Source organism: Ambystoma mexicanum, chromosome 3p (genome assembly GCF_040938575.1).
Source record: "Ambystoma mexicanum isolate Mex_15411 chromosome 3p, UKY_AmexF1_1, whole genome shotgun sequence".
NCBI lineage: Eukaryota > Metazoa > Chordata > Amphibia > Caudata > Ambystomatidae > Ambystoma > Ambystoma mexicanum.
In genome coordinates this window covers 264,519,108-264,545,797 of record NC_090925.1, presented here as the reverse complement: position 1 = coordinate 264,545,797, position 26,690 = coordinate 264,519,108, and the positions used below count along the sequence as shown (strand labels likewise).

General features: G+C 45.6%; 1 protein-coding gene across 8 annotated transcripts in view; it reads right to left on the bottom strand.

Annotated features, from left to right (window-relative positions):
• Positions 1-26,690, bottom strand: part of DIDO1 (death inducer-obliterator 1) — a 624,211-nt gene that overhangs the window by 152,158 nt on the left and 445,363 nt on the right. For all 8 annotated transcript variants that reach the window (XM_069650767.1, XM_069650768.1, XM_069650766.1 and 5 more), the window contains 3 exons: positions 5,498-5,807; positions 4,734-4,940; positions 4,175-4,436 (listed from right to left, as the gene is read on the bottom strand). In XM_069650767.1, coding sequence (XP_069506868.1) covers positions 4,175-4,436; positions 4,734-4,940; positions 5,498-5,807 — 779 coding nt within the window. The remainder of the gene's footprint in view (positions 1-4,174; positions 4,437-4,733; positions 4,941-5,497; positions 5,808-26,690) is intronic.

The window sequence follows — 26,690 nt, the reverse complement described above, 5'->3', positions numbered from 1 at the left end:
CGACAGACACCCTCCGCCGAAATGTTTTTCCAAAGCAGCTAAAGCTCGAGGGAATATATCCAAGATAAGGAAAACTTTGGAGGACACAATCCACTCGAAATGTGCTTTGTGGAAATTTAAAACTTCTTACGTCTTATTTTAATATACCTGCATACAGACACGACATGGAAAGCAAGACTTAATAAGCAAGGTCACTGCTCGAAAGATGTTAATACCCCTAACGGACAGCGATAATGTTACATTTTAGCCCCAACTCGGATAGGGGTGATGCATTGGAAAATTCAGTATTCATTTCACCTAAAGTTGAAGGAATCTTATGCAGGCGATATTCTATTGGAATGTACAAGTACTGGACTCCAAAGAACGTGGACTGCATTTCAGATGTATACGCGAGCTAATGGTTTACTATTTGACAGTAAACTAAAAAGAAGAATTCTGCACTTTTCAGCCGGCAGATTCCAAATCAACTGCAGTTGGTGAATTAATCCGAAGCGTGAGATTGTGAATGATTTAAAATACCTCAATTTCACAATAATAGCTTAACCAAATGTAACAAAGCCATGTAACTTTTGGCCCAAGCAAAGCATTTTGATAATACAGAAAAATGTTCCCTCCCCCATGTAATAAAATATTAAGGAATCTGGTTCCAGCTCTCATTAACGGCCTAGAAATACACCATCTTCTGTAGGATTTGGATCTGACTGCAATGCAAGGATACTTCTGGAGAAATGTACTATCACTGCCACAATACATTCCGATCAGCACTATTAATTTAGAACTAGGTCTGGTATCAATGAGTGTGAGACAGACTCGGAAAAAGTTGCTTTTGTGTGTTAAAAAAATAAATAAAAAAGCCTCCTTTTTGGAGTTGTTTGCGAAATGTATATGTAGCAATGTGCAAAAAACAAGCCTTTACGCAAAACGTAACGTTTTGCAGAATGTGCAAGGCTACAAAATGGGCACAATGACATGCAAGACTTACTGTACTATGAAACCCTTGCTGTACTATAAAACATTGTAAACGTCTCACCCTGTCCAGTAATTAACATTCGATGTTAGGTACTAAACCTCCTTATTTCCTTCTCACCCTAGATATGTTTTAATAGCATTTAGATGTACTCTCCTCAAGAGAAAATCTAAGTCTATGGGAAAGATCTGATATTTCCAATTCATGCTGCAGATTTTGCAACTTGTCGACCAAAACTTTAAAGCACTTAGTGTTTTAGGTGCTTCGTACATGTCATGCATGTACATTTAGCTGGACTTTCTGGGGAAAAAGTACATGGCAAATCTATTTCACTAACCTATGTGCTTGTTAACCAGATTACATTTAATTTACTTGAATTGGGGCAAACAAGTTATATAAAAATGTTATTTTAAACATTTGGCTTGTCTTCTTAATCATTGGGATTATTTTTGGAAGAGTGTACTCTTAATGTATATGGGTATGAGTTAATTTTAATAAATGATTAAGGATCTTTCATTTTTATGAATTGAAGGGGTTTATATTTGTCAGGAGGATGTGCAAAAAATTGTACTGAAAATGTACTAAGTTAGCGGTTTAGTCAATCACTAAATTTTGCCTTAAGGACACATGTTCACTTAAGCCAGAAGGCACTTTGGATCCTTGATCGATCAGCTGTAGTGATTGATCACCAGATTGGTCCCTCGCCTTTAAAGTCCAAGATGAAACAGCTGTGCAGTCCATTTGATGCAGGTTATTCACTTTGCATGCAGTAGCAATACAGCTTGCTATGGGTCGATTATCAGTCCTCCCCATACATAGGCCATCTCAACATTCACATTCGCTAAACCTAGGAAGGCTTAGAAACAGTTATCTCAAAGAAAGAGTTGGATAAGATGTAAACACATCTGCTGTGACGCGTTGACAGCTAGAGGTAGAGGGAGAAGTCAAAGCCCATTATCTGATGATACCTTATAGGGCTTATGGAGTAATATCCATCCATACGCCAGTAAGATAGCTCAGCGGGTTGAGCGCTCGCTGCTGCGATCTGAGCGTAATCTGCAGGTCGCAGGTTCGAATCCCGGTAAGGCCAACTCAGCCTTTCATCCTTCCGAGGTCGATAAGTACTAATCTCGGTTGGGTGATATTGTATGTAAATATGTGCTCTGTAAAGCGCTTTGGCTTAAGGCGCTATATAAATAACACATTATCATATGTCAAATTTGTTCAGTGTTAAAACAGCAGTTTTCCACACTCATCCATGACCTTGCAACAATGAAAGTATATGGTAAAGAGCGGATGCAGAGAGCTTAGAAGATACAGAAGCTTAAAAACACTTTTATTGGAACACAAAAAGAGCAGCTACAAAGAACTGTTGTCCAACTCACATTTACAATCTTTTGTATAAAAAAATGGATGTTCAGGACAATGCAATTACTAAGCAGCCATGCAACCTACCTGATGCAGATCCCTCCGATAAGTGGGCAGCAGCATACAAACGCCGATTTCCTCTATGATTTTCATTAATTGCAGAAATGTGTTGCATCGGTTTTGGAAGAAGAGACCCCCATATGGCTTTCAATGTGAAATAACTGAAACCACCCCGAGCCTCGGTGACAGTACATCTCAGGCTAAGCATTGATACAATTTACAAATGGAACACAGCGGACCCAGGAAATATGGGTAATAAAAGGTAACATTTGAGCAGTCAAAAACCATGTGCATCTCAACAACAAAAATTGTTTTACTGTTTTACTAAGTCAGCAACCTTTTCACTTTCCAGCGGTTTTGGAATACAACTCCCACTAGCCAATATCAGCATAGTCAATGGTGAGGAGTCAAACCAAAACATCCTTTGAGCCAGAGGTTGCAGGCCCCTAACTTGATACAGAAGAATCAATAGGATCCATTTGATCCTTTTTATATCCAAAAGAAAATGGCCCCCTTAGAACACACCACTGTTGACATGGTGGGCTTTTCTGAATTGTGAAAATCACAATAGTAGAATCGTGGTGCCTGGAGACTGAGGTGCAGTTAGATGTCCACTGCAATATGTACTTACCAATCAGCCAGGAAGCTGGTAAAGGAACAGGTCAATCAGTGATTGCAACACATTGCATTACAGTGAACATAAATTGATAAATGCACGATTTTTCAGTTCACATTTTTTCCAGATAACGAACTATAACCAAGCTGTGTAACCCTTACTGACGGATGCTTGCATATGGACGAGAATGCTTAGAGAACCTTAACTCAGTTCTATGGTGGAACAGAAAACAGGTAGTGGATTAAAAGTAGAGAAAAAGATTAGATGGAGGTTAATATCATGGGTAACTTTAAAGCAGGGTATTGCGTAAAACCAACACATTTGATTGAACAAGAATTTCAAAATACTTACCTAGAAAGAGGTTTTACTTGCATGGTGTATGTACTCTTAAACAAAACGCCTGAATGTATAGAGACTAATATACATAGGTTTGTCAAGTAGGCTGGTTAAAGCTACTAGTGAAGCTTTCACATAGTCCTATTGGGATGAACTACCACTAAATGTACACCAATACTTAAAATGTGCGTCAATGCACAAAGGCTTGGTCGGACCATCTCTCAGAACGTATAACCCCACATTGTGTGCGTTCCAGCCTCAACTATCATGGCACGATCCTGTCTCCAGAGTGCGTGTACACCCGCATAGAGCCATCTTTTATGGGCATGTGTAACGAACTACATGATATATAGATTTAATGCATTCAAATTAGATCGCATTGAGTATTTGCATTATGACGGAGGGTCTGACTGCAGATCCTCATTCCCAACTAAGGCTCCCTTGATAGGACCAGGTTTGTGTATGCATTCATGTGCATCCATCACAACATGTGTAGGAAACCGTTTGAATCTGAGCAAGTTGCCTCCCTGCGTGTAGGGCAGTGCATTGTGAGCATGTGCCTTCCACAGACGCATCGATACCTAGTCGCATGTGACTAAGTAATGCATGTAGAAGTCAGACTAACCTTCACAACCTAGACAGACAGACCTCGCGCATAAAACAAAAAAGCTTCAGGTTACAGATTGAGGGTATATTAGAAAAGGGGGCTCGTTGTCAGAAGACTGACCACTTTCTATTAGTGCTCGTCATCTTAGGTCGAGAGATGTTGATGGGAGATAATTCATCTGTAAAGGAGTAATGTGGGCAAATCCCTAGGCAATACATACATTTGTAAAATACTGATGAAGTAATGGCAGCAGGAGGGGCAGAAGTGGCAGGTGGTCCATCAGGAGCCGTCATTCCAGGATTCACTGCATTGTAATTGTGGTCGCTTTCCCAGGACGGAGCGCTGCTCTCACCCACTGGCTCACTCGGAGGATTGACTGGAAAGGCATCCATTTTTGACACCATCACTAGCATTTTCTTCATTTTGATCATCCTTTTCTCTGGAGCTGGTCTTTTCTGGCCAGAGACCGATTTAGCAGCAGCCTAAAGGATTAAGGAGGGAAACTGAAATTTAGAAAGTCTTACAATTTGTGAAACTAGGCACCATTTTCTGCTTCATTTTAAAATGTGTAAGCTCTGGAAACAATCAATACATTAACAGTGCAAAAGAGTTATGCATTTTACCTGCCATGTTTGGCAAGATCTCAACAGCAATAAGTAATTAGGACTATTGTTTCACACTTGGGGCATCAACTTTCATAATGGAACTGGCACAAAGCAACCAGCTGGCATGAAAAGTTGACTCCACAATGCAATATGGGAGCACATTCAGCATCTTACCAGTGGAGGTGGTTTCGGTGGCGTGACTTTTTCTGGTTTGGTTTTTAATTTGTCTTTTGATTTGGACTCTCTGCCTGCACTGAGAAATTTCATGGCGGCTGCAGCATGTTTCAGAATGCAGTCATGACTGCAGTAGACAGAGTCAGGTTGAGCAAGAGTAGAACACCCAGGGCCAATGCATTTAGGGACTACAGGAGCATCTGTAACCTGAAACACAAACGCATGTTCAACTTACTGACTATCTGGTTATCAGCCAAGTGCACCAGAGTTACAACATAAAAGAAAAATATTAACCAGAGATCAATAAAATATAGACTGGTATGCCAGTTTCATTGTTATCACTCTGATCCATCATTCATCTTACAAATGCATTGTCACTCGACTACAAAGTAAAAACTACTAAAATATTTTGCCTTCCCAATGGCCATGCCTCTAGATAAATTGTACCAAAATTGAAAAATAAGCGAAAGAGCAAGTAATTTAAAATGTTTAACAAAGAAATGTACGCAGCCTTGTTTAGTAGGAGATTATCTGGCGATGGAAGGTATCCTCTAAATTCATTGCAGGTGCCAATGTAAATAAAAATGTCAGACTTACTTTGAACGAAGGCTAAAACTGCCAGACACTAAAATATTAGACTTTTAAATACTGAATATTTAAAAGCATCGCACCCTCAATGGGCTACTAGCAGTTAGAGCTAGTATGAGTGCCCAATTAAACATGCAACAAAACGGAAGATAAGGGGCAGAGGGGAAAATACTCACAGGCTGAAATATCTTAAGCTTTTTCTTCTTGTGGGGATTAGATGCCTTTTCAATCCGGCCTTTGATACCTTTATCATAAGAGTTCTGTCCAGAAATATCCGAGAGCTCTGTGGCGATTATGAATGCTTGCTCAGGTTTGGCGGCATCTTGGTCACTCTCTGACAGAGGTTCTTCTTTCACAGGCAGCAGCATACAGTTTGGACATACATAATCCTCTTCATTTTGCTCCAAGAGTTGGCCTCGAGCCTCAGAAATGCCTACACATTCACCATGAAACCAATCCTCGCATCGATCACAACAGATCATGAACCTAAAAAAAAATAACAGAAGCTGCTCTGAGAGTGCAAAGGTTTACTCAAGGGAATCAAAGTAGAGCAGGGGTTCGCAACCTTTGGCTCTCCAGATGTTGGGACTACAATTCTCATGACAACTGGCTATGGACTACACTGTGTAAGGCTAAGAGTGTAGTCCAAATCCGCTGGAGCGCCAAAGGTTGCAGAGACCCGAAGTAGAGTAAGAAGCTCTCTGCTTGGGTGATCAAGTATTAAGAAGCATTGGGTCCTCATGCTTACACCAACAGTTGCTTATCACTATGGCAAATAAAATACGGGGGAAAAAAAACACCAAAAAATAAAACGTACCTGCAACCAACGTGTCCAATTTATTTTCACTCTGAAAAATCAGGAGTCCAATCCAAAAAACAAACGGACAGCTTCAAATATGTGGGCTCTATCAGAACTGGCCTAACATATATTTCCAAATTGATGTTGCAAACAAATGAAAGGGGTGCTAGTTTGACAGAACAGGGATAAACATTACAATTGTAAAGAGGTTTACAATGAAGAATGTTTGATTAGGTGTGTGTGTAAACCATCCCAATCAGTTCATGCAGTGGAAGCTCCGAAAAAGCAAAGAAATATACATATGTGGCAAGTGAGCCTTAAGACAAGAGGAATGTTTAAAAAAATAACCTTTATGGTGATTCTGGTACTCTTATTCCTTGCTCTCCCTCTCTCACAAGTGGTTGGGGGATAGAATGCATCACAAGTTGAACGGAAAAAGCTTTTTTTAAAAAAAAAAGAACAAGAGGACGCAGTCACTGAGGCTTTTAGAATGGCAATCTGTACACACGCATTACTCTTCACGCCTGGACCCGCTCCCACCTGTTCAACACCAAAGGATACGCCCCAGTTCTGCTGTATTTTCTGCAGTGGCGGGTGCGATACGGCTTACACATACAGTAAGTGTCTGGGAGAGCGTTGTGAAGATAAAGTGAAGGGCAGGGTGTTGGAGAGCTACGAGCACCGGAAACACCATAAAGTTAATTATTTTGCTCTCCATCCTTCCAAACTGGTTGGGAAACAAGGATATGCAGATTTTTGAAATGGGTGGCAGACACTACATATCTGGCCAGTTTTCAAGTAAAGAAACGTTAAGCAGTACTTTGCTGTCCAAAGAGCATCCATAAGGGACTGCAGGGGCAAGGTTCCAGTACACAGGGTAAACAGGGTTGGAGGTGGTCTCTTTAGGGGTTAGGCGCTTGGGGATCGAGTTTGCCTTTGTATCTTCCTTAGCGGATGCCCACGCCAAGATGGCAGAGCCTTGAAGTGAAAGATAATTGGCTGGGAGTGCTCGGAAAATGACTTTAGAATGTTCTGAACATTCCTAACTGCCGTTCATCAGAAGATCCCTAAATGCAGGAGTTTTATTTAAACCCCCTAGTTAGGCAGAGAGCTTAAGAAAAAACACATCTTCACAGGTAATCTACAACTACTGCAACCAGAAACACGCTATTAAGGAGAAGAAACCGTAAACCCCTTTTAAAGGGAAGAAACCAACAAGAGCGAACTCTAAAGAATTAACAGAATCGTTTTTTAAAAAAAACTTAAGTTGACAATCTTAGTTTAAACCACTGAATTAACTTAATGTTTATACCGTGACTGGGGATCTGTCCTTATTGGTTGGTCAAGCGTGCTGACAAATGGGGGGATATAAAAGGACATCATGTAAGTCCTGTTAAAGTCACTAAGTGAGGGACAACACTAGCTACAAGCGTTACAGATGCAAAACCAACAAAACCAAGCGGATAGACAAACTATTCAGCTAATCCAAATGGTAGAAGCAGCGACTTTGACAAGACACGTGCCAGCCACAGTAATGCAAAAGTATATGCCAGGAGAAGGCCCGGCACCCCACTTTGTTAACTTTGAAAGGGTGGTACGCAATGTCATCATCTCATGATGGGGGAAATTCAGAACGCATACCTGGCATCAAACCTGACAGGAGACGCACCCTACGTAGATGTAAATAGGGTGGTACTGAAAGATTGGGACATGAAGAGGCTTACCGTGTGAAATTCTGAGAAACAAGACGGATGCCAGAAGAGACGCCCAGACAATTATTCCATTGAGTAAAAGAACTCGGCGAAATGTGGCTTCAACCAGCCACTACCACAAATCAGGAGATGGCTGAGAGAATTGTTTTGGAGCAGTTTGTGGAGGCACTACCCCCACCGATTCAGCTTTGGTTGCGGCAGCACCATAGACCTAGTCTGACGGAGGCTGTCAATATTGAGTCAGCTTATCAAAATGTGGGACAAGGGAGATTGATGACATTTGGCCAGTCTGGCAGAACAATGGGAGAACAGAGAACGACCCCATCGCTAGCACGAGGTAACAGCGGACGCTGGTTGAACCCCCATGAATAGAAGAATCGAGAGGGACCGACTAAGAGCAAGAACTGGAAGTGAAGGGGGACTAATGAACAGACCTAGTTGTATGTCGTCTAAGGGAACACAATATTTTGACTGCAGAGAATGGGGCCATGTTGCCTGATATGCCCCAAAATGAATAAGGTGGAACCGATGGATATCGGAGTGTTTCATGCACTCAGAGAAGGGGAATAATCAACGCATGAAGAGCCCCAGCGACCTTCATATACGTATACATGTGAGGCGGAGGTGGATGGCCAACCCATTCGAGCGATGGGTGACTCGGATTCTACAGACAGCCATCAGCATGGATCTGGTAGTTGACATGTCTAATCCAGGTATTCCAATCAGGTGTGTGCACGGGGATGTGAAGAGATCCCTCGAAAGATATACACATTAAAGTGGCAGGGTAACAAATAGACTTGAGAGAAGCTATGTTACCTGTGCTACCTGAACCCATGTCACGCATCATCCGAAACATTGAAACAAAGGTGGCTGAAGAGCGCACAGTTCTGCGACAGCAAGATTTCTCCTCCACCTACCAAGGTACATAGGAGTCGGGCGGAGAAATGGAACCTGCAATGGAAATGGCATGAGCAGGCTATACTACAAGTGGCCGTAGACTGGAAAATAGATGAGCAGGGTGACAGTTTCAGGATGGCCCAGGAGCGGGATCCTACACTGAAGCACACCGGGGAGACCAGCAGGGAGAGGGCCCCTACTTGAAAAAATTGGAAGAACTAGATTTTCAGACTTTGACCAAGCCGGAAAAGGGGGGAGGGTTGTCCAGCAATTGCCGATACCCACCAAGTATCGAGCCAGGGGTTCACGGACAGGTGACTCGTTTTTGCCAACAGTGTACAGATTGTCAAACGAAAACAAAGCCAATGTACCAAGAGCGCCCCCTTGCAACCCATGCCATTAATATTCAAACCTTTTCATCGCATAGGAATGGACATGGTGGGCCCATTAGACCCCACAAGCCTAGGCGACAACCCACAAGCCTTTCCACTTGTGAGCAACAAATCTGTGATGTCTTAATCCCATTCATCGCCCGAGTGGGCATACCCCGAGAAATTGACACAGATAGGGTTAGAAACTAGGTCTAAGGTCCGCAAACAAGTCTGTAAAAGTTAAATATGTAACAGTTGAGAAAAGCTGTCCATTCACAGACCGATGGGTTGCTGGAACGGTATAACCAAACAATTAAATGAGGACTGACTAGTTCCTTGGATACTCACCAGTCTTCCACTGGGTTTGTCCCTTTCAAGATGCTATTCGGAAGACCAGTTATTGAAAGAAGGCTGTGAAGAGTAACCCTGACAAGAGATCAACCTAACTGAATATGCGGCCCAGCTGAGCGAGAGGATAGATAAACTGCAGGCAAACCCACCTCCAACAAGCTCAACAAGAACAAGAGATAATATAACCCGAGGGCAAACCTGCCAAGCCAGCGATAAGGTAACGGTATACATATCCATCGATGAAACTCTGCGAGAACCGCAGAGACCACTTCAAAAACAAAACCTCCATCCAATACTCCATACAAAACAGACCAAGCGATCACAGCTCAAACCCCACTGACACCGACGAGGAACACGCAAACAAGCTACGAAACTTCCCAGAAGTATCAGTTGAGGCTTTGCCCCCCCCGGACATATACATAACAATTCTCAAACAAGGAAACCCCCCCCCCACCCCCCCCCCATGGAATACCACAGGAACTTTCTCAACCTCTCAATCTCAACAGGTAAAGTACCACAGACCTTCAAATCAGCCTACATCAAGCCGCTTCTGAAAGACAACAGGAAACGTAAAGGAATTATCCAACTACAGACTGTCAGGCTGAGAGGTCCTGTGTCCGCGGAAGCTGCTGAACCCCCAACGATCCCCCTGAAATGTAATCTCAAGAACTAGATTTCAATTCAGCTCTGTAAACTACACCCCAAAGGGAAAGGGGGAAGTGGATAACAAAACACCACCAGGCAGACTGTGTCAAGGCTAACCAGAGCTGAACCTGCAGAGGATATAAGAAAAGCAGATACAATTCCTTTATTTACTTACTTAACCTTAGGAATGGGAAAGACTTTAAATCCTTAACTAATAATTAAGAATCATACCTGGCTCTTCTCTTGTAATTTCTTAGAGAAGCTTGTAAAGAAGCTGAAAATCTCTCTTACTTGAGACTCTTGAAATTCACAGCAACTTCTTACTTTGGGCAAATCTGGAAAGTTTAGTTCATTGTCTCTTTTCCAAAATGCAGCAGATGTCCAGTTAAATAGTCTTTATTTATTCTTTCCTTTTCTTTCAAACTATTTACAATTCCATTGAGTTTGTGAATTCTTGAAGAAACAAGTGTTAAACTCACACGCCGTTTTTTCCATACAGATGAAGTTCACGTTGAAAACTTCCTGCGTTGAATAACATGCGCACGGAAAGCAAAATCCACGCGCAGAAAACACGCACAAGCCTAACCACGTAAAGTAGAATTCACGCGCAACGAGAACACGCGCAGAAATAACACGTGCTAAAAAATTTCCGTGTTGATGAACTTCCGCGCCTATTCACACGCGCCTATAATCCACGCGCAATGAGTTCACTCACGATCGAATGCACGCATTTAAAAAGACACGTGCAAGAAACCGCACGCGCAAATGAGTTCTAGTGCAGAAGCACACGCGCTTGAAATCACACACGCTATAAAGTTCTCACGCGACAAATGACTCTCACGCTAGGAGCACCCGCGCTGGAAAACAAACGCGCTCTTGAGTTCTCACGCGACGAACAGATTCTCGCGCTAAGGAGCACACGTGCTGGCAAACACACGCGCAGTTGAATACACTTGCACGCGCAAAGGTTCAACGATATTTTCAGATTTCAAGTAGTACGCGTATTTTCATATAGCGTTCAAGCGCACTCAGGAAGTTCAATAGTACAAGCACAAAGATAACGTTTTACGAATTTTCAAGGAAATGTCATTAAGATGAACAGAGCTGCAGCACAAACAAAGTCACTTATCTCCAGAGCGAATTCATAAGGATCTTCAGAGTTTCCTGTCTTCAAAAACGAATTCCTGACAACTGATAGCTTCTCCAGAAACCCCCAAGAAAGTAGCCACTCAACTGCTAACGCCTGAAGGATAAAATCCACCAGGCCCAAGTCTAAAGCAGGAGCAGCCACTAAACACATCCTCTCAGCTGGGGTTTAGATGATGAAAGGCACAGAGTGACAGTTTAGAATGTTCATTGTTGTTCTGCAGTGTCTTATAACCAATCAGAGCTGTCACTGTGAGACTCCATTTTGCCTTGGGTCAGAACCAGGATTCTGAATCAGCAAGTTAAGGCCAAACCAACTACAATAGAAAACTTCCCACCCAAATAAGGCTAATCTAAAAAAGGATTAATAAAGAGAAATAATGAGAAGGAAACTTGAATAAGGGAAAATAGCCTGAATAGGGGAAGGAAACCTGGCACAGACCCATACCCTACATAGCCAAACTGCTAGAAACGTACGTCTACCAAATAAGCCAAGATTTCATAGAAGAGCATTGCCTACTAGAACAGGCACAAGTTGGTTTCAGACCCATGAGAGGAACAGAATCGGCTCTCCTCTCAATATGTGACGACCTAAAAACAAACAGACTCGGATAACAGTACCGCCCTGATTCTCCTTGATCTGTCTGCAGCCTTCGACACTGTCAACCATGCCATCCTCAGAGATTAGAAGGACTAGGGATAACAGACACTGCCTTACTATGGATCAAATCCTTCCTAACAAACAGAACAGAAACGGTATGGATGAAATCTTTTAAATCCAAACCCAGAGACACCACGTGCAGAGTACCACAAGGATCATCCTTCTCACCGCTTCCATTCAACATCTACATGTACCTATTAATCAAACTCATCAAAAAACACGGCCTCACATGCTACAACTACACCGATGATACTCAAATAATCTTCAACATACAAGATACCCGAGAAGAAAACACCACACTAGAGAATTGTCTCCGCAACATTCAACTGGATGAACCTCAACCATCTCAAAATCAACCCAGGCAAAACAGAGATGATAGTTTAAAAAAAAACGAGGAGACAACTACCTCCCCTGGCCAAGAGAGCTCGGCACCACACCAGAACCATCATCAACTGTAAAAAAACCTAGGGGTCCTAATGGATAACAACCTGACTCTAGAGCCACAAGTAAACTCTAATCAAGAAATGTTCTTCCTCCTGCGAGCAGCAAAAAGGATCCTACCGTTCGTCAACAAAACACTTACCATCATCGCTCTGATCATGTCCAGAGTAGACTATGCCAATAGTCTATACCTGGGCATGCCCGAGCGACTCCTAAAAAAACTGCAACGCATACAAAATGCAGCAGACAGACTCCTCCCCAAGCTACCCCGAAGAGAACACATCACACCCGTGCTAAAAATACTTCACTGGCTACCACTAAAACAGCGAATAAAGTTCAAGGCCATGTGCATCACGCACAGAGCAATACACAAACAAGGCGCACAATTCCTAAGCGACAAACTACGCCTACATCAACCGACAAGAACACTAAGATCAAGCACCGACATACGCCTGGAACCAAAACCCTACAACAGGAAAAAACTAGGAAAAAAGAGGATCCTCTTTCTCTCACCAGGCACCCAAAAACTGGAACGACCTACCTAAGAATATACAGAACACAAACCACCTAGCATTCAGGAAACTCCTCAAATCATGGCTCTTCGCAGCGTAACCACAACGGAGACGAACTAGAACGTGCAGACATTAAAACAACGATGAAAATAACTCCAACCTCGACCTCTCTCAAATTGGACAAACACTCAAACCAAAGAACCAACCACTCGACAGAGCATAAGATATCATGGAAAATAGCCACTAAAGGAAGGCTCCAGAGAGTGATCACATACTTAGACCCAGACGAAAGCCCTCTAGGGACTCCTCGCCCACTCGTAAGTACCGGACGGACCATATCCAGACCGGCAGACGCATTTATATAGAATTGTGAATATTAGCATGGCCACACTTAGATGGAGTTGTGGATATTGACCTGCATCGCATCTGGATGGAACCTTGAATGTTGGCATGCCCGCACTATTAGCCTGCGTCGCATCTAGATAAGGACTCTGAATATTAGCATGCCCGCACCTACACTAAACGTGAAGACTAGCACTGGCCACACTTAGAATTGTGGACAATTGGCCTGCGTCGCGTCTAGATAGGATTAATTGAAGGATAACATGCCCACGCCTCGATGAAACTTGAATGACAGCAGGTGCCACACTTAGAATCGTGAACACCAGCCTGCGCCGCATCCAGATTAAGTTAGGAATGTTAGTATGCCCACACCTAGACAGATTTCTAAACAGTAGCCTGCGCCGCACATAGAAAAGACTGTGAATGTAGGCATGCCCACATGTGAAGGCCAACAAGTGCCACACTGACAAAACTGTCAATGTTAGCATGCTAAAGGTCATGTAACCCACTAAACAATACAAGCTCAAACTCTGCACACTTATCTCACTCAAAAAACTCACAACCATCTCTCGCACAAGCCGCACGCACTTCACAACACTGCAACACATAAGCCTGAGCAACAGCACACGCGGACCGACACCGATCCAATACCCGCACCAAAGCTCAGCACCCGGTGTACACAGAATTGAAGCTGCCAACAGAACACCACTATCACTATCCTACTCCCTCTTCTCCCTACTAACCAATACCCCCTCCTTATCATTTACAGATCCGCCAGAGCGCCTGGGGACCAATTCCGTTGGTGACCGGTACAAATACCTTTAACATACTTGCATACCTCCGAGAACAAGATGCTAGAAGTCATCAGTCCTCTCAGAGAATTCGACAAGACAGGAACATTCCCGTACAGACATATCACATTAACCTACTAAAGAAATGGGTCGAACCAGCGGTCTCTGTGGCCATAAACCGCAAGGGAAATGCCTTGGATGAGGTATACCAAGATGTAAAAACATCAGAAGGGAAGCCCTCAACATCGATCCAGAACTGTTACACTCAAAGAAAACAAGAAAAAATTATCAACGATTCTGCCAGTGTTCTTCTCGCTACTAGGACATATCAATAGAGCCTATCACAGTATCGAGACGAGCCAGGAGAACATTGTCAGGTTACAATCTTACAGGATACCAGAAGCCAGAATACAGGCTGTCAACCAGGAAATCCAGTCAATGCTTCAAACGGGGTGAGAGCCCTCCCACAGCCAATCGTGCTCACACATTGCATTAGTGCCAAAACCAGATTGCCGTATCTGGTTATGCATGGATTTCCGCACTCAATGAGGTATCAAAATTCTAGGGAAATCCAATGCCCAAAATTGAAGAACTTTAGACAAATTGGGAGGAGCCAGGTTCATCACCACCATGGACCTGTCCAAGGGCTACTGTGTAACGCTCACCTGGTATCCACGGGGACGTCACTCAGCCTGTTCCGACCTCTTACGACCTCGAACCCTTCCCTGGAGTCTAGTCTACTCGACTGGGCCTTGTTTTCTTGGAAAGTGTGCTCTCCGTCCTGCTTTCAGTGCAGGGGCGCGTTGATTGATGCCGGCTCGTTGTGGCCTAGTTACTTCACTTGCAAGAGTCCGACAGGTAAGAATGTGTCTTTTGAACAGTTCTCCAACTTCGTTCCTTTCCTTCGATGATGGCCGGCATCCGGGGATGGCGACGTACTGCTGAGATGAATAGCGCTGAAGGTGAGTGAGAGCACGATGCAACCCTTTCGTATTTGTATTGAACCGAGTTCTTTTTCTTTTGTCTTTTAGATGCCGCAACGTTTTCAACGTGGATGCCGGTTATGAAGAAGAAATGCGGTAAGCGCGGTATGCGGCACCTCTAGATGTTTCCACGCTAACCTGGAGTGTCTTTTCCCTCTTGCAGATGGAAAAGACGTTCCAGAGACAGTTCCCCCAGAGCGGCTGGAATTCAGTTAAGCGTTTGAAGCTCGTACAGTCTTTAAAAATAAGCGAAAATTTGATGATTGCTTATTAATGCCTTTTTTCTGTTCTTTTCCCTGTTCCTTAGGAAGCGGCGTGCCGGGATGGGAATGACACCGCCGAAGATGCCCGCAGAACAGAAGAAGCGATGAATGATGGGCAGAAGCGCTGCAAGGTAAGGCTGTTCCTAACGGTGTTCTTGTAGGAGCTGAGCGCAGAAGAAAGATGCAGGCCTACTGGAGACCGATACGAACACGGTGAATGTCACACTGCAGGTGCAGAAAACACAAAGCATGTTTCTCAGCCCGTGCGTGGTTTAAATAGTCTCTGGGTAGCCCAGGTGTATCTGGGCGGAACCACACCCAAAAGACTTGACTGCACATGCAGTTCTGGGAACCAAAATATGTGGGGGCATCATCTTGTCCCCATCAATGCACTACAAGTCCAATCCCCAATGTTATCCTATGGGAGTGAGTGAGTCTGGTGCCACAAGCGCCAAGTCTGACTCCAAGTGGGTCTTTGGAGGGATGGAGAGGCCCATGTAGGTGATCGTGGCCTGGCTCCAGCCTGACATCTTGGAGGGCTGGGGACGTGAGGGGCAGGAATCATGACATACTGGCAGATTCCCTTATGACTGGAAGTTTCAGACAGGCTTTACAGCCCCTTCTGGGCTTTATCAGTTTACGGTGCTCCCATTTGGCCTACATGGAGCTCTGGCAACTTTACAAGGATTGATCAATACCTTGTTAAAATCACATGACCAATATGAAGGAGCCTACTTCGATGACAATTCTATATAGTCCAAATTGGAAAGAACATGTGAAACACCTGAGAGCTATCCTAAGCACATTACTCCAAGCTGGACTACACGTCAACCCCCAGAAAAGACAGATCGCATGTTTCCACACAAAATACTTGGGTACCTCATTGGTCAAGGCCCGATTCAACCCCAAAAAGAAGATTGAGATTTGAAAACATGTTCCCAGCCAACTCCAGACAGGTACGAGCCTTCCTAAGCTTTGTAGGATACTATCGATGCTTCATCCCTCACTTCTCTACCACCGCCTCACCCCTTACGGACTTGTTGAAGACCACCAAGACCCGAGCATGGCAAACAGAAGCCGCCATCCTGGCCCAGAAAAATGCACTCACCGATCAAGCATTAATGCAATGTCCAGATTATACAGACCCCTTCTACTTGGATACCAACGCCTCCAGGACAGGGATAGAATAGGTCCTGTTCCAGAACACAGGAGAAGCAGAAAGACCTGTCCTCTTCATCAGTAGAAAACTCATAACTCACAAACTGAGCTATGCTACCATTGAAAAGGAATGTGTGGCTAAGTGGCCGGTCGAATCCCTACGATATTACACCTGTTGGGACATCAGTTCACCTTGCTGTTGGATCACGCCCCCTTGGTCTGGTTGGCATTTAACAGATACGAATCCCCAGATCCTGCAATGGTTTCAATCACGAGAACCGTATTCATTTCAAACAATTCACCGCCCGGGATGACTGATGGCACAAGCAGACTACCTGTCACGCTCCTATGCCGGTCCCGAACTAAAGGGCCTAGGGAGTACACCCACAACAACTGTCATGAAGGAGTGCGCCCGTAGCACCACCCTCGATTTGAGGAAAGTCAGATATGGCGGTTTGCAGGATAGAGCCTGGATCTCACCCACCCTCCTGGCAGAGGCAATGGCCTCAAGGAAAGCAGTTTTCCATGAGAGGGGCCTGATGCATAGGCTCCAAGGGGGCTCCCATGAGCCTTGTCAGCACCACGTGAGACAAACCATCGCTCAGGCAGTGACAAGGGTTGGACCTACTGATAACTCCATTCCTCTCCCTGTTACTGCCGATCCATCATTGTTCATACTTTGTCCACCTTCCCGATCTATACCGAGGAAACTCCTTACGGCTATCGGTGAAATTAAGTCACGCTCCCCCTCGGATGCCATTCCTTTATGGGTTATGAGAGACATTACCCTTAATTTGCTATCAGACATTACCAAAGCGATTAACGATTCCTTTCAAACAGGATCTGTCCCTCGGGAGTTGAAGCCTGCCAGGGTGATCCCTCTTCTGAAAAAGCCTACTTTGGACCCTACTGTTCTATCCAACTTCTGGCCTATCTCGCTATTCCCTTTCTTGGCTAAACTTTTAGAATCACTGGTGACCCCCCTTCTATCTACCTTTCTAGAATCCTCTAATTTCCTGGACTCCGTTCAGTCCGGGTTCCGTCGTGGCACGGAGTGTGTCTTGGTCGCTGTCTTTGACGATATGACCAGACTGGTGGATGCAGTTGGAGTGGGTGCCCTGATTTGGTTAGACCCATCAGCGGTATTCGACACCGTCAACCACTCCATCCTGTCATTTCGTCTCTCCCAGTTTGGCATAGCTGGACAGGTACTTGCGCAGTTCAGTTTGTTCCTTGCCGATCGTACTCAGATCCTTTCGATGTCTCCTTTTCTTTCTGCTCCTTGTCATCTCAGCTGTGGAGTGCCTCAAGGCTCCTCTATGTCGCCTATTCTGTTTAATGACAATGCATTACTTACCGTAAAAGCATTTCTGATGGTTGTATCTGCTTAGATTCACATGCTGTGCATAGATAGGTCCGACATCCAGTGGTCACTGGAGTATTGCATTTTGTTTTTTGTAGTCGAAAAGGGGACGTCGACAAGGCGTGTCTAACACTATCCCTATAGTGACGTGCGTTGTACCCACAATCCCTCACGCGTCGAGGTCCCTCTGTTTGTATTTTTTCTGCCCTGAGGGAGCCTTCTATACGTGAGTGAGTACAGAAAAGAGATGTAGAAAGGTGTCTATGTTCCTTCCATCCGAGCGGGGAGGAAGGGTGGGCGCATGTGAATCTAAGCAGATACAACCATCAGAAATGCTTTTACGGTAAGTAACGCATTGTCTTCTGATGTTTGTTAATCTGCTTAGAATCACATGCTGTGCATAGACTAGCGAGCAGTACCCGGAGTTGGCAGTGGGTTATGAGAAGGAACAGTAGAGAAAAGATGTCTTAATACTGCCTGTCCCACCTGGGAGTCAGATCTAGAGTGCGCATCTAGACAGTAGTGTTTTGTAAATGTGTGCAGAGAACTCCAGGTAGCCGCTTTGCAGATGGACTCAAGGGGAACATTTGCAATGAACGCTATGGAAGCCCCAGTGCCTCGAGTAGAATGTGCTCTTGGCTTGAAGGGTAGTTCTCTCTTAGCAAGAGAGAAACAGAGTGATGCCTTGGACAATCCATCTAGATATAGTGGACTTTGAGACTGCATCTCCTTCTCTTCCTGCTGCCACCGAAACAAAGAACTGATTAGTCTTTCTTAGTGGCCTGGTTCTTTCTGTCAGGACTGGCTGAGTTAGTAACAGGAAGAGTAACAAGATTAACATTGTGCCTTCAGAGCTGGCTGGGTTAGTTGTGCTGTCAGGACTGGCTGGGTTAGTAACAGGAAGAGTTTGTACATAGAATTAACATTGTGCTTGCCGAAGTCAAGATGGAGCGAAAGAAACCTAATCTGATTGGTTAAAGGAACAATGATATGTTTGGTTTGCCTGATTGGTGGAAAGGACAATGGGTTTGATTCTTGGGAGGTGAGCAAGATTCTAAACTGCCTTTCATCCAGAGAAATTCAGTGGCTGGTTGTACATTAGTTAAGCTCCTTAAGTAAGGCCTTTTCAGAGCTCAGAAAATCTACCCAAGAAGTAAGAATATTGTTTGCTGATCCAGTTTGAACAAGAAGTCATCAGGTGGGATCGTTCCTTTAAAGATTTTAAGATTGTCACAGTGAACTTTCATTTTCCTTTATAAGAAAACTTAGAGTTAACAAATTTCAAATTCATTTGAGAAGAGACATTTACAGAAAGTTATTAAAAGGAAAACAAGCTTGAAGACAATGCGTAGGAGTTTAAAGTTAATTAACTGCGTGTAATGTGCTTCAAGACTGTTTAATGTGTGCGCGAGCTCGCAAGTCGTTTACGTGTTTTTGAAAGCGCGCGGGTATTCAGAGCGATAGAGCGCGTGCCCAAATGAATTGAGCGAGCGAATTTTAGCGCATGTACATTTTTAACGTGAAGGACGTTTCATGAGAAAGCGCGTGTCTTACGATTGAGCGCGTGCCCAAAAGAATTACGCGAGTGAATTTTAGCGCGTGTACATTTTTAACGTGAAGGACGTCTCATGAGAAAGTGCGTGTTGGTTTGCGATAGAGCGCGTGTCCATTTTGATGAAGCGCGAGTTGTTTTAAACGCGTGAACTGTTTTACGTGAAATACGTTTCGTTTCTCCACGTGAGTTCGGTAGCGATAGAGCGCGAGTCCATTTTAACCAGCGCGTGTTATTTTTTTTTTATCGCGTTTACGTATTTTTTCACGCGCGCGGCTTTTGTAAAGAATCGCGTGTGTATTTTAAACGCGAGGACAATTCTTCACGTCTTCTGATTTCACGTGTTTATCGCGCACGCTATTTGATGAAGAAACTATACGTTCTTTGTGTAAATAAGGAAACAATTCACACGAAACAATTCACACGCAGAAGGAAAGCAGTATTCCAGGAAGTTGAAGAATATTATTTAATGTAATTTATGCAAATGGAATTCAATCCTTCAGAGAAAGACTGCAATTTATGAAAGCATTGAAAACTAAATAAGGTTAAAATAACTTTGAAGCAAGAAGAATATCTAGTTCAGAAAAGGTGTTTGCAAAGGCCATCACTTTAGGATTCTAAAGAGACTTGAGTGGCTTGAACTACACAACACAAGATATATTTACAAGATATTCCACACAGATTAATAGCCTCTAAGTCTTTTACTGAGGTTTAAGAGGTAAAGAGTTTAGAGTTTATTAAGAAAAACTTCTTTTCTAAAATTATTCTAATCATATAAGTAAACAGGTGTATTTGTTTACCACAGATACCAGAGCCTACCAGACGGTTGCAGGGCTGCAGTGTCTCCGTTGTTATTTTCTCCAAATTCCCCTTTCTTGGGGTTTTCAGCTCAGCTTATATTTAAGGGTTGAGAGGTGAACTCCTGGTGAGGGTCTGTGGGGCCAGCATCAGCTCCTGTGGAATTCAGTCAAGCCGGACCCTGACACTTTCCATGTAGAACATGACAGCTCTGCGTACATCCAGTGTATGCAGACTTTTCTCCCAAGTTGGAAGGGTTTTGAAAGAACGTTGGTATTTCTATTGACTGGTTTACATGGAATTTCGAGATGAGTTTCGGTGCAAACCTTGGGTGTGTGTGCGTCGAACCACCTTATCCTTGTGAACTGTTACGAAGGGGTCTAGAACAGGAAGAGCTTGTAGTTCACTACTCTCCTAATGGAGGTGATAGCTATTAGGAAAGCAGGCTTAAGAGTGAGGTCTTTAAGAGTTGCCTTGTGCATGGGTTGAAATGGCGAGCCCATGAGTCTGGAAAGTACCACATTTAAGTCCCATCCAGGAGCTGGGTTAGCCATCTGAGGGTGTAATCTTTTTACCCCCTCCATGAAGGCCTTGATAACTGGTATCTTCCACCACGACACTTTAATTTGGGAAGTGGTGTATGCAGAAAGTGCCGCCAGGTGGACTTTAATGGAATTGAACACTAGACCTGAATCCAGTAAATGGGTCAAGTACAGAAAAACGTGTGTGGGAGAGCAGTCAACTGGGTTGATGCTCTTACCTCTACACCAGATGACAAATCTTCTCCACTTGCTAGAATAGCAGTGGCGAGTATTAGGTTTTCTGGCTTCGCTGAGGATGTCCAAACATCTCTGCGGAAGTTGTAGATGTCCAAATTCTATGATCTCAGGAGCCAGGCTGCTAAGTTCATGGTCTGAGGGCGTGGATGCAGTGTCCTGCCCTTGTCCTGTGACAGCATGTTGTACGGGCAGGGAAGTTTCACTGGGGCAGATAGGGACATCTCCATCAAGTGAGCGAACCATGGCTGCCGGGCCCACATTGGAGCCACTAGTATCATGGTAACTTGTTCCTGGTGCAGCTTGTGCACAACTTTGTTGAGAAGGGGAGTCGGGGGGGGGGGAGGCGTAAACAAATTTCTCTGACCATTGAATCGACAGTCCAGTCCCCTTGGACTGGTTCTGGGGGTACCTGGAGGCGTAGCTTTGGCATTGTGAGTTCTCCAGAGTTGCGAACAGGTCTATTTCCGGGAATCCCCATTGCGTGAAGAAGTCTAAGTGCAAACGCCATTCGTACTCTTCGGGCAGGGGGAACTCTTTGCGGAGTTCGTCTGCCAGCAGATTGAGTTCCCCTGGTACGTGTTGGGACAGTAGGAACATGTGTTTGAGAGCCCACTTCCATATATTCTGGGACAGCTTGGACAGTCCTGGAGAGTGGGTGCCCCCCCCCCCCCGCTTGTTGAGGTAGTACATGGCTGTGGTGCTGTCTGTAAGGACCATCACTGTCTTCCTTTGTAGGTGTTCCTGGAAGGCTTTTAGTGCTTTGAACACCGCCAGTAGCTCGAGTAGGTTTATGTGCTTGGATGCTACGCTCGGAGTGCACACTCCGTGAGCAGTCTGATGGAATAGGTGAGCCCCCCATACTGTGAGGGATGCGTCCGTGGTTAGAGTGGCCTCCACCGCGGGTGTGGCAAAGGGTTTTCTATTATCAGGTTTTCCTTTGTCCACCACCGTAGAGAGAGAACCAAGGCCTGCGAGACCACCACTAGATCGTCCCATTGTCCGCTGGCCTGACACCACTGGCTGTTGAGCCACTCTTGCATTGGGCGCAGGCGCGCATGAGGTACCAAATAAATACACAACGCCATCATTCCTAGCAAGCGCATCGCTTTGCGCACCGTCACCTCTCGACCTGCCTCATATTGGGGGATCTGAAACAGCATGTTTTGGACCCTCTCGTTGGGAGGGGAAGACGAGGCCGTCCTTTGTTTGAATTAGAGCCCCTAGGAATTGTTTGACTTGGCTGGGGTCTAAGCTGGACTTCTTGTTGATGGAGAAGCCCAGTTGGAACAAAAGATCTACAGTCTTTTGGGTGTTTGAAAAGCATGTCTCGTAAGAATCCCCTGTTATGAGCCAGTCGTCGAGGTAAGGGTATACTGGGATGGATAACCTGCACAGGTGGGCCACTGCCACTACTTTCGTGAATACCCTTGGTGCAGATGCTATGCCGAAGGGTAGCACTCTGAACTGGTAGTGTTTGCCCTCTATCATGAACCTAAGGTATTTTCTGTGCGCTGGCAACATTAAAATATGAAAGTATGCATCTTTCATGTCCAGTGTTGTCATGTAATCTCCCTGTGATAGCAGTGGGATCACTTCCTGTAAGGTCAACATACGAAACTTTTGGGGTTTGACAAACTTGTTCGCTGGGCGCAGATCTAATACAGGGCGCATGGTTAGATCCTTTTTGGGTAAAAGGAAGTATACTGAATAAATACCTTCCATTACCTGATATAGAGGTACGACCTCTATGGCTCCTTTTTCCAGCAGTTGGTCCACTTCTTGGAGAAGGATGGGGAGGTGTTCTGTGTCATGCGGCGTCCCCTCGGGGGTCTGTATGTTGGGGAACTGTTGAACTCTATACAGTAGCAGCGGGCTATGGTGGAAAGTACCCAGCGGTCTGATGTTTTTCCCTCCCATGCTGGAAGAAAGGATGTTACCCGGCCCCCGACCGGCGTTGCATGGGAGGGGACGCGAATCTTCACGTCACTTGGTGGTGTTGTTGGCTTGGGAGCCTCTGGGGGTGGAACCCCGGCCTCTTCCCTTGCCACAGCGTTGACCCCTCTGATTGTACTGGCCGCTATTACCCTGGTAGTTGCTGGCAGAATACCGTTGTTGGTTTTGTTGCTGGCGTTGTCCACGAAAAAAGCGCTTATTACCAAATCCCCACCTGTTAGGGGGTTTTGAAATTTGGTCTAAGGTCTTTATTGTATCAAATTCTTTCTTCACGTTCTCCAGCGCGTCATCCACTGCTCTCCCAAAGAGGTTGGACTCCTCTATGGGTTTATTAATAAGGGACGCTTGTGTTTCCGCCTTAAATCCAGAATTGCGAAGCCAGACGTGACGCTTCAGTAAAATTCCTTGTACCAAAGTGCGGCCAGCCGTCTCTGCTGCATTGAGGGTATTCTTGACGATGCTTTGGTTGACCAGAGAGCCCTCGTTAACTGTAGCCAGTAAACGAGTCCTTAGGGGTTCGGGAACTTCGATGTCCTGTTTGAGCTTAGCCCATTGAGCATCGGCGTAGCTTGCCAATAGGGTATTATTGGCGATTCTGGTAGATAATGCTGCAGAGGTGGTGATTCTCTTGGCTAGGGCATACAGCTTATTCCCCTCTTTATCTGGGGGTGCCTCGCTGGTAGATAGTGGGACTCCTGCCCTTTTCCTGGTGTTGGTCACGACCAGGGAGTCCGGGATTGAGTGACCCTTAATATATAATGGGTCTGACTGAGAGGGAGAGAACATTTTTCAATCCTCGGATTGACCCCTCTCACCAATGCAGGAGTGGAAAGAGAAGGTGTAATACGTCTCTTAACTGAGGCGAGGATGGGTATAATTTGGCTAGTGGGGCTTTTTTCTTTGATAATCCTCTCCACAAAATCGGTGTCTGGGGTGACCTCCCCAGTTTCGATTTCGAAATGTGCTGCTGCCTTCTTCAGCAGTGCATTGAAGGTGGGTTGATCATCGACAGGCGAAGGGTTCCTGACTGGTGTAGTTTCAGTAGACCTGATGACTATACTGCTACTGCTTGTGTCAGTCGACCTAGCCGGTGACTGCCAGGGATTTGGGTCGCCCTCGCCTGCGTCTTCCTGGAATCCCTCCTCACCTAGGTTAGTTTCTTTGTGAAAACCTTCCTCTTCTTGTTGGTCTTCAACATAGGTGAACTCATCTTCCTCCTGGAAGAAGGTGTCTTCCTCAGAGGGATTGTAAGAGTATATGTCCTCCTGTATGGGGTTATAAAACTTCTGGTATTTAGCCCTTGGACTCTCCAGGGGTGCCTCCCTTGGTCTCTTGGGCGCCCTGTCTTCTGGGATGGATATGAACCCGTCTAGTTTGTCCATACAGGTCTGGAACCTTTCAAAGGTCCACTGAGGTCAGCCAGGACAGTCTGGGAAAGAGAAAGGAGTTTCTTCCTCCTGTAATTGTCTGGTTCTGTCCCCATAACGTCGAAGAAAGTGAGCCTTTGCCTTCTGAGTAGCCTTCTTGCTGGCTAGGGCCTTCTGTCGGCGCCGGGAACTGGCCTGATCTGTTTTCCGGCGCTTTTGGCGTATATTTGGCCTTGTGCACGGTTTTCGGCGTCTCACTCGCCGTACGTCTCTGGCCGTCCTTAGATGCTATGCGCGCGAGGCTTTCGGCGATCATTCTCTCTTCCGAGGGATCGGGCCCCGTCGCGCTATGTAACGTCGAGTCCTTGCCCGTCGAGTCCTTGTTGGCAACGTGAGCGCTCTTGCGATGCGCGTCGCCGGAGGTTTTGGTGTTAGCACCCTTATTTTTAGAATGCCCAGTCGCCTGTCGCGGAGGCAGGGAGGGCTGACGACCCTTACGGTCGGCGGAAGACGCTGGTGGGCCCGGCGTCCCCGTTGGCGCTATGGCTGCCTTCCTCTTCGACTAATGCGTGCCGGGGGTATGTGCTTTGGTGTTTTTCCGTGTGCGTCCTTGTCGCCGGGGTGTTCATCCCCATAAGCTGGGCGTGAGCCGGGCTTGTCGGGGCCAGGGACGGACGGACGGACGAGGAGCGTGAACGCTCCTTTGAGAGGTCTACAGCCTCCGTTACAGGGGCCGTGTAGTCACTGTCCTCGTCACACGCGGCGGCGGGCGAGGAGTCAGGCCTAGACATGGCATAGGCCGCCCACCTTTTGACCTGCTGTCTTTTAGAGTTTTGGGCTTTAGTAATTTACAGGCCGCACACCCGTCGTCCTGGTGGTCGAGGGGTAAGCAACGGTTGCACCGTTTGTGCTTATCCTTCCAGGTATATTTACCCTTGCAAAGCGGGCAAAACCTAAATGGCGTCCTCTCTATAGCTGAGGGTAATAAGTGTGACTACGACCTCGAAAGAGAGGGAGGGGAAATAAAGGCATTCTTAAAGAGAAGAAAGAAAGACCACAAAACCCCACTCTCCCTACTGTGTATGGCCGGCGAGGCCAGGCCACGTGTTCGGCAGCGCCGAAGGATCCCCTCCGCCCGTCCTTCCGTCGAAGATCTTGCTCGGCGGAGAAACAGCTCTGCGTCGAGGGAGGGATCTGCGTTATTCAAATTAATAACAAACGACCAAAGGTCGAAGAAACTATTTGGCAATGTCTCTCGAGGAGCTCCGCATAAAGGCGAACAGTAGCTGGGCGGAAAAAAAACAATCTGAGGGACCTCGACGCGTGAGGGATTGTGGGTACAACGCACGTCACTATAGGGATAGTGTTACAGACACGCCTTGTCGACGTCCCCTTTTCGACTACGAAAAACAAAATGCAATACTCCGCAGTGACCACTGGATGTCGGACCTATGCACATCATGTGATTCTAAGCAGATTAACAAACATCAGAAATCTATATATGGGCCCTGGTGTGCCTCATCCGCTCCTTCGGCATCAGGTGCTATTCCTATGCCGACGACACCGAGATACTGATCAGATTAGACCTGGATCAGGCTGAGGTCGTCACACTTGCGGGGGTGCCTGACTGCGGTTGGCGATTGGATGAACCACAATGGGCTCAAACTGAATGGGGACAAGACTGGTGATGGGCCAACCCCTGATCCTACACTCTGGGTGTCCTCTCTTTCTGGCCTTCCTCTCTGGGGCCTTTACCAATTCCAGTTAAGAAAGTGAAAAACTTGGGTGTGGTTTTATCCGCATCCTTGTCTATGGATCAACAAGTGTCTGCAGTCTGTCAGGCTGGTCATTTTCAGTAGAACATTTTGAGAAGAGTATTGCCTCTGATCACGGCCTCCCGAACGCCCTCCCGTGGTTGCCGCTATGGTTTTATCACGTATAGATTATTGCAACTCTCTATCTGGCCCAACTCAAGGACATGATTAAACGGCTGCAAAATTTGGCCGCAATTGTAGCCACAGGCTCCCCTTTTGGAGTGCACATCTCCCCCGTGTTACGGAACCTGCACTGGCTCCCTGTGGCTCAAATGGTTTAATTTAAGACCTTGTGCATTGTACACCAGGCCATTCATGGTCAGGGTGCAGAATACCTTCAAGCTAAGTTCATGCGTTACTGTCCCACTCGTCATCTGTGCTCAGCCACCTCCGAACTAGTTGTTCAAAAGCACAGATACCGGCCGGGCCTTCTCTATTGCTGCAGCAGTTCTGTGGATTAATCTTCCACTTATAAAGAAAACCCCTAATTATCTGGAGTTTAGAAGACGGGCCAAAATGTTCCTATTCTAATTATCATGAGGATGTCTCCCTCTCTCCTAGCGCCATGATGCCTTCAGTCGACCGTGCGCTTTACAAGAACCAATAACATAAGTGAGTTCCCACGCCTGGGCAGGAGCCTTCACCGGTGGGAAATATCGAAACAGTCCTTT